Source organism: Arachis ipaensis, chromosome B02 (assembly GCF_000816755.2).
Source record: "Arachis ipaensis cultivar K30076 chromosome B02, Araip1.1, whole genome shotgun sequence".
In the NCBI taxonomy this organism is placed as follows: domain Eukaryota; kingdom Viridiplantae; phylum Streptophyta; class Magnoliopsida; order Fabales; family Fabaceae; genus Arachis; species Arachis ipaensis.
The window spans coordinates 19,408,683-19,417,664 of record NC_029786.2 but is presented as its reverse complement, the minus strand read 5'-3'; the positions used below and the strand labels follow the sequence as shown (position 1 = coordinate 19,417,664).

General features: G+C 33.0%; 1 protein-coding gene across 1 annotated transcript; it reads right to left on the bottom strand.

Annotated features, from left to right (window-relative positions):
- On the bottom strand, positions 1-7,212 carry LOC107626920. The gene is made up of 11 exons (XM_016329810.2): positions 7,084-7,212; positions 6,439-6,975; positions 4,821-5,852; positions 4,073-4,400; positions 3,616-3,871; positions 3,301-3,517; positions 2,789-3,141; positions 2,168-2,681; positions 784-1,884; positions 285-656; positions 1-127 (listed from the first exon to the last, which is right to left on the bottom strand). The coding sequence occupies exons 1-11, from the start codon at positions 7,210-7,212 to the stop codon at positions 23-25; spliced, it is 4,944 nt and encodes a 1,647-aa protein (XP_016185296.1). The 3' UTR covers positions 1-22.

Genomic DNA, 8,982 nt, shown 5'->3' with positions numbered 1-8,982 from the left:
TACATTGAAAAAGTATATTGATTTACATTGCAATCAGAGCAGCATGTTTACACTTTTTCAACCAATAATCGTCCCCGGCTCTTTCAAAACACATGGTAGCCATGCTATAATTATTTTGATTATATAGCTGCAAAGTAGCAATCACAAATGCATCATATATTGTGTCAAAAACCAATGCATAAACAATAAGTTAATTTGCTGTTGTTTATTAGGCTAACGAAATAAATCACAAAATAGAATGAAGGCATGGCCATAATGTAATATAATTAACCATAAATAAGTACCTTAATTCCACGCTCCATCCATTCGTGTGAATTAGTTGAGTAATTCTTCATTGCCTCCAAAAAATATTCCTTAATTCCACTCTGCATTGAGTAATAAGCCTCATTAGGTTGGTTCATGAATTGGACAAGACTTTTCTTTTTCCAATAATCAATCATCGGTCTCGAAAATTCTTCTTTATCTTCACATATCCACAATCTATTCTTACTCCTCGTTACAGCAACATATAACTGCTTAAGTTCAGAGCACAAAACATTGTGCTTGGTTTCATCAAAACTTGCACAAAATACATGCTTTTCCTTCATGAATTGGTATATGACTCCCCATTGCCTCTTCAAGGGTGAAGTTGATAAAAAGTTGTATAGTAATACATCCTAAAAAGAAATGCCAAAAAGGAACCAAACGAAAAAACTTAAGAGAAAATATTTTCAGAGATTAATAAACAGAAAAATAATCAAAAGTAATATAAAGCAAAGCAAATCAAGTTCTTTTAATGGTTACCTCAAATTCAAGGCCTTTGCACTCCAAAATTGTTAAAACAAGAGCTTTTTTTCCCACCAGAGGCAAGATTTTCTCTCGAGTTTCATTATCGCGCACCACGATGGCTTGATTCGCTCCAAACTCAACATTCTTATATCCATTTTCACCAAAAATTGTTTCAATCCAATTTCCTAAAAGTATATAGGGGGCTTCCCCAGTTATCAAACTGGTCTCCACCTTCAAAATGTCCACCGAATAAGGGAAGAAATGGAAGAGAAGTTCAACGATACTTTGTGCCAACTTAAGAACCTCGGCTTTACTACGAAAGTTTTCACTTAACATGAACATATCTGAAATAAGGCCCTTCTCTTTATTTGATTCAAGCGTAAACTTGTTGTAAAAGAGGGCCCTTACATCCTGGAACCTGAAATCGATCCCTCGTCCGATTGTCTGAGCCGTATCTCCACAGAAAATGAAACCTTCCTCTACATTCGGGCAGATATGCTTGAACAAAGCAATCTGAGACATGGTTAGATCCTGCACCTCATCAATATATACAAAGTGCATTAGATCACCTTGGTATCTTGAAGATCTTAACCTTCTATGTAGGTCGCTTACAAAATCAGCCATATCAAACTCTCCCTTGCTCATCTTCATGTTCTCATAGTTTTCAAAGGTATCATAGATCAAGTCCCTTTTCGGCCCGCTCAAACTTGATCTTCTGCTTTCAGAAAGAGTGAGATAGTCCTTACGGCTCATCTTACCCGTGTTTGTGGCTTCAATGCCGCCTTTGATATGCGTCATTATTTCAGTGAACACTTGATAAGAACCAAGGTTCTTGATCTTTTGTGCATTGAAGTGCGGCCAATAGGAGGAATCAAACTTTTCATAAGTCACTTCCTTGGTTGCTAAGAAAGCCTCCCATGGAACTAAACCTTGGCCAAGAGAAGAATTCTTAGCGACCTTGAACCTCTCGAAATATGATCTACCCAAACTCAGATCCAGCATCATCAAGAATTTGCGAAATGTAACCACTAGTGGATATGAACTAAATTGAACATTCAGGAATGAATCTGGCAAATGGATATCTTTTACCGAAGAACTACTTGCTTCCGATGTTCCCTCTTCCCAAAGCAACCTGTACCATTTGGCATAAATATGAGTGATGCTAGTACTGTTTCCTTTTTCTTTCCTTTTTTTTTTTTCAAAATTTTATTCTATTAAAAAATAGATTTAGCTAAAATATTTTCTAAAAACATTGGTTCTTCCTATGTATTGGATGCATAAAGGAACATTTATGTTACATTTTAGATTTAAACTTCACATTTGTAATTATTTTTAGAGAGAAAGATATCTACTCCGAGCTTGCAAGTAATTACAGGCTTCAATTTGTAGAAAGAAAAACCACAAACCTTTCAAACCGAGAGACATGGCATTTCACCTCCTGACACAGTTCAGGACTTAGTGTCACAAATAACTGCCTCAAAACTGGCCTCTCTGTCTCAGCACAAATCTCTTGAGACTTGTCGCAATTCTCAAGTGCACTCGCGCTTCTTTCATATACAAGTTCAACTGCCGAATGGTGCAGTTTTTGGTTACGAATCATCTTGGTTGTTAACACAGTTGTTTTCCCCGTTCCGAAACGTCCAAGTAGAAATGTACTCCGGGGATAGAAGATCACTCTGCGCTGTTCTTCTGTTAATGAAATTGGAAGAAGATCCAAATCTATGGCTTCATGGTCACTGTTGGAACAGTATTTCATTAACAGAAGCCACTCCTTAAACTTTGACATTTCAGCTTCATTTCTATCTTCACATACAGATACTAATTTCTCTCCTTCGTTTCCTTTATTGTTATCGGCATTCTTTAATTTTTGAATGTTCCTTGAGAGCGGCCAGGTTAGAGGAATCTCAATTTGCCTGTTGAGAGAAAGAGAGAGAGAGAGAGAGAGAGAGAGAGAGAGAGGAAGCTTCTTATCATTTTTCTCATTGCAAAAACTTAACCGCCTAAGACAATTGAAACTTACCTGTAAAAACCTTTCTCTTTGCACCGACTGATATAATCTTCAGTGTATGTTGCAAATACATTTCCAAGTCGCTTGGCCAATTTATGAAGATCGTTGGGAGGTAATATGTCCCATATCTTCAAAACCTGCATATAACTCGAATACCTGACTATTTCTATTGAGAAGATCAGATACCTGCTTTCAATTTTGAAACTTTTCAGAATCTCAGATGAATCATTGCTCAATGATTGAACTCGAGTCTTGTTCGGCCTCAATCCATTAGAAAGCCTCTCAAGAAGGTTAATAACTAACTTCTTAGAGTGCTCAGACGGCAGGCTCTTAAACGATCTGAGAAACTTGTCACTGAAGTTAACCTGCAAATCCACACATTATATTATGGAGATCGGAACTGATATGAAGTTTTTTATTTCTTTTTGAAGGAAAGAAAGAGCTAAACACAATAAAAATGGAGTTTATTCAACGTATAACAAGTGAAGAAAAACAGAAAGTAATTAAGTCCAGGACTCACATACCTTCCATCTTGAATTTCTGAATAAGATGCTATTTGTCATAAGCAAATCATCAAATTGATCCATATCTTTTCTTGCATCCAAAATGGCTTTAGAGAATTCTTCATCCTCTTCAGCATTGAAGAAACAGTTACGCTTCTTTACATCAGAGATAATATGCTTCCATACATTTTCATTGTATGATAAGGCCCTCTCATTCCCCAAAATCCATAAACAGTGCCTAGTAAATATAAAAAAATAAAGCAGCTTTTCACAAAGCATAATAACAAAACTGAAACAATATAAAATTCCATAATAATAGAGACAAGATTTAACTACCTAGCCCTTGTGAGAGCAACATTTGTCCTCTGCTGGGATGAAACAAAATCGAGAGGCGTCCTGTTATTTGTTCTAACAGTGGACAGAATAATCACGTCCTGTTCTCCACCCTGAAATCCATCAATTGATTTAACATTCACAGTAAACTCAACATCGTTGTCATAGATTTTTCCAATTTTTTCCTGGATTGCCGCGACTTGAGCTACATAAGGAGACACAATACCAATGCATAGTTTCTCCCTTTTGGCAAGCCATGCTGCAGTTCATACCAGCATTGTTGTTAGAACTTAGAACTCAGGAAACATGTATTTTGTTTTTTGCCAAAATATACAATCTTATGATATAATCTTTTAGACATCTCATAGTAATGTTAGTGAAACTGTGAAAGTACATAAGCAAAAGTGCAACAATTTAGTATAACATGAAATTTTCTTCAGGTTGAGAATAGTGAACTAACATTTATGCAGATTCTTCACTATTGTCGTTACAACTGCGACTTCGGCAACATTTTTTCGGCTCCGACCAGCCGCATCATACTCTTCTCTTCCCCCAGCCACATTTATAAAAGAATAGGGACCAAAGATTTTCCCAGGGAGATATTTCTTGTTGTATTCAATTCTTTGGACATTTGGAGCGTCAAGAATTTTGTTAAAATAGAAATATGAATTCGGAAACGAGCTAATTTTAGGGTGCATCCTGTGCTGCATGCTTAGAAGCTGTTTAGGATGACCAGATATGCTAAGTCTCTCAAATAAGCTTCTTCCAAAACCAACTTCACGAGAGACCTTTTACACAAAGAAACAGAAGGAAATGTAAATTCGCAATTATCATAGCTTGGAAACATAAATTTACTAAAAGAAATATATAAATTTGGTGAATTATATGTTTGCTATGGTTACATAGTTACAAAACTTAGATAATAATTATAAAATCTATACACATAGTGATTGATTTTTAGTGTATAAATAATATTTTTGTTGTAAAAATATAACTAAAATTAAAGTCATATTTTTTTTATTCGACAATATTTTAATTTGATCACACTTTTTATTTTTATCTTTTTAAATTAAAACGTTATCAAATAATAAAAAACGACTTCAATTATAATTACAATTCTACAAAGTGTTACGAAAATCTTATAGCAACGATAACATTTACTATAAATTTTAGTATTAGTATATATAAACTTTATTGCAGCTACTTACAGTACTTTCTACCACCGAAGGTAGTTGACATTCATCCCCAAGAAGGATAGCATGTCTTATTCCTTCAATTTTCATGGCTATGAGCGATTCGCATTCTTTTAACTGCGCCGCTTCATCTATAACCAAAATGTCGAGTGGCTTCATCGCAACAGAATGTAGATTGTACGAGCCAGAAACAGTGCAAAATAATAATGATGCATTTTGCAAACATGACTCCCGGATCGCCTTATCTTTAAAAGATTTTGTAAACGGAAATCTAACAAGTGAATCTCTTGCGACTTTTAAAGCCTCTAGGCATTCATTTCTCTCTTTGCACAATGATTGGTATTCACCATTTTGAAACAGCAAATCTTCAAAGGAATCAAGTGCCTTCTTCAACAAGACCAAGTTCTGATAGAGTTTTTCATACACAACAATGTCCACGTTTACGTGTGTAAATAAGATAGAAATGCAGCGCCTTAGCCGCAATGCTGTAGAGAGAAACTCTCCTCTAAACTTTCCAGTATAATTCCTTTTCAATTCGTAACCATCAAGAAAATGAAACATTTCTCGTAAGCAGGAACTCAGACCTTTATAAGATCCAAAACATTCTGTGAGCTCCTGCACACGATAATCCAAATATATTTCCTCAACTAATTCCCCATCAACTTTAAGTCTTTCATTATTCCCAAACAAGAGAAAGCTCCCTAAAGAACAGAACGTTTCACCAGATTCCGAATCCTTCACAATACTCACAACGCGTGAAGCAATTTCTTTTATGGCAACATTTGTAGGGGCACATACAAGGACTCTGTATTTCATTTTCATCAGAGCAAAGAGGAGTGTGGCCAAAGTTTTAGTCTTCCCCGTCCCCGGGGGACCCCATATCAGCTTGATCTTTGAGTTGTTATTAGTACAGCTGCACCGAATTCCCGAAAGACATGCATGAATGGCTTTCTTTTGGTAATCATTCAGATTCGATAATAACCTTTCTAAAGAACTGTCATCCCTTGACATTTCACTCACAGAGCAGCAGTTACAACTCTCCGCAACCTGCTTCACATCATTCAATCAATTTAGTTTGGCACTAATCTCTTAAGTCAAATTTTCTAACACAATCCGCAAGCAAAATTTTTTTTCCAAAAGAAAAAACACAACACATTAAGGTAGAACTTATTACATGATAAATAATAACAATAAACTTTTTTATTATATTTGTAGAGAATATGAACATTGTTCATAATATTTTTAATGCAGAGTAATATATATTCCACAAATCGTGAATATAAAATATATATTAAAACATCAATATTAACTACTAATATAAAATATATGTTAAAACATAAAATTTATATTAAAAACATCAATTACTTGTACATCAAAATCTGTTACTAAACTCCGTTACTAATATAAAATACATATTAGAATATAAAATATAAAATACATATTAGAATATAAAATACATATTAAAAATGAGTTAAACAACACGAGTTAATTTTAGTAAATAATTTTAGTATAAAAATACCATTTTTGTAAAAAAATATATAAAAACAATAGATATAAATAGTAGCTAATTTAGTCATTTTGTTAAGATAATCTGATAATGCATCAAAACATAAAATTAAGCTTTATTTCTCACCGCCGTTTCGCTTGTGGTTAACACTTGGTTCACTATATTCAAATTCCCATCCATGTGAAGTGCATTCCAAATTCTTCTATTCGAGCTTATATTTGTCAAAAAGACAAGAAAAAGAGACTTATTATACTTGAGTTCGGGATCAATATCACTTGATGCCTTCACCTTAACCTTAAGATTTAAATCTTCATCTTCACTTGTTTTGACTACTGAAACAAAAGTCCACATCCTTGCAAACCTCTGCAAACCATTGACGGTTTCCGGTTTATAATCTGTCAAAATTAGAACATCTCCTGGAAGAATTCTGTACGGCTCGTTAGTACGAAGAGTGAATCTGTTTTTCCATTCCCCAATGTTCAAATTGTAGAATTTTCTTCCAAATTTCTTATCATTGTCAATGCTGTTCACTTTTGCGAATGGAGCGTTCTGCAAGACCTCCATACTCGAGCATAGCTGCGCTCGTGTTTCTTCTAATAACGGATATACGAAAGATCCAATGTAATTATTTACCGATTTAAACGAGAGCTCAATCCTGTCGACCTGGATATACACCACACATCAAAATCGAGGTATAAGATAAAGCGTCATTTAACATTCTTAAGTTAAATATGGAGGGATAGTAATTGTATAGTACAAAAGAACACAAACCTGAGTTTTGTAGAGTTCTTCATTGAGAATATCATCAATGGACCACGAAAGAATCGTATCCATGAAGCCATAGTCATTGTTTATTCTTACTCTGTTCTTGCTGCTGCTAGAACTAGTCTCAGCTTCCATTGTAATTTGTAACCACTAGAGATCAGATTACACCCAATGTACTGAAGTAGCAGTAGTGTAGTATTATTCTACGTGATCTTTAAATAACTTGGTAGTAAGAAATGGAAGCATAGTAAGAAATAAAAAGGCTTTTTAGATTACACTAACAAGAGAGAGAAAGCTTAAGTTTGAAGAACTCAAAGAACACAGTAAGTACTTGTGGTTCTTCCAACAATATTCTAAGAATTTTGAAGGTCTACGGAAGGTACGGAACATATTAAGTGATGTCTCTCTGTTTCTCTCCCTTCGAAGAATATGAAACGCAGGGAACTGTTTAACTTCTTCTACATGTGTTCATAATTAATTGGATTAACGGATGGCTTCGAGAATAACCATCTGGATGAAAGGGCCTAAGCGCTTAAACTGATTTTGGGTTCATCAAGGATTGACCTTTTAGATCTAGAACTCTAATATTATATCTAAAACCACTCATCTCAAAAGTGTAATTAAATAATATTATTAAAAAAATTAATTACATTAATTTTAAGTATTTTAATTAATTAATTAAGTGGGACTACAACAGGGACTAAAGTTAGTTCCTCCTAATAGAGAAAAGAGAGATGCTTTGAGTTCTTATTTATCATTTATAACGCAAAAACTGATGTGTAGTTACTTTTTATGACAGATGTGCCATAAATAGGAACTGAGATGAGTTTCCTTCCAAAGATGGTCTAAGTATTTGTGGTTCTTCCAACAATATTCTAAGTGATGTCTCTCTGTTTCTCTTCCTTCGAAGAATTTTGAAGGGAAACGCAGGGAACTGTTTAACTTCTTCTACATGTGTTAATAATTAATTGGATTAACGGATGGCTTCCAATGTCAAAAACTACCTAGTAATAATTAATGGTGATTAATTTTTCATTCATCATTTATTACTTTATTAATTTTTTTAATAAATTTTATTTTATATTTTTATTTGAACGAACTCAACGAAGCATCAAGAATAGATGCTTTCAACTTTTTTTCCACATTTGAGAGAGTAAATGTAATCTTTTATCATTAATTTTATAAGTGAAACCAAGAATAAATATAAATCAGAGAATAATGAAAAGTTAGAGTTCACATTTTATATTCTCGATTTTTTTTAATAATTAAGAAGATCCATTTCCATAACGCATCATCTCTTTCTATTTGGACAAGTGTATTTTTCATGGAGAAATGTTAGAGACCAACAAATTTTATAATTTGTAGCAATTAATTAGTTATTATTGATATTTTTAATGGTATGAGATTTTATATAATGATATAGAATTACTCATTTTTCTTTTACTGATTAAGTGCTTACTAGATTTAGATTTACTGATTAATTGCTTACTAGATTATTTAGATTTAAATACAAGTACTGATCCCTTAAATTTTCTCATTCACAGGCAATGCATATGAAAATTAAATGAGATTTTTGTAATTTGACATTGATTTTTACTTTAAACTTTATTTATATCACCATTTATATAATTATCAATATTTTATCATAATTTTTGCTAACTTATTAATTTTTTTAATTTCTATTATGGTAATCTTTTACTGTAGGACATAAATTCGGTATGAAAAATTTTTGGAATGAGCAACTTTTAATATTTTTTGTTATTATTTGGTTAATATATACAAATACTAAATTATCATTTTACTAATTTATGTGCGTAAATTCTGAAAAATATGGATGCAAATTATATTAATTCATGCATACAAATTATATTAATTTATGTGTATAAAATTTTAATAAATATAAGA

What these genes read in the sequence shown, in the direction of transcription:
- LOC107626920 (XM_016329810.2), bottom strand. Translation starts at nt 7,212, where the DNA reads ATGGAAGCTGAGACTAGTTCTAGCAGCAGCAAGAACAGAGTAAGAATA. An exon ending in AGTGAAGAATCTGCATAAAT is followed by an intron (nt 3,872 to 4,072) that starts GTTAGTTCACTA and finishes TATGAACTGCAG; the next exon opens with CATGGCTTGCCAAAAGGGAG. An exon ending in AAAGAGAAAGGTTTTTACAG is followed by an intron (nt 2,682 to 2,788) that starts GTAAGTTTCAAT and finishes TTCTCTCAACAG; the next exon opens with GCAAATTGAGATTCCTCTAA.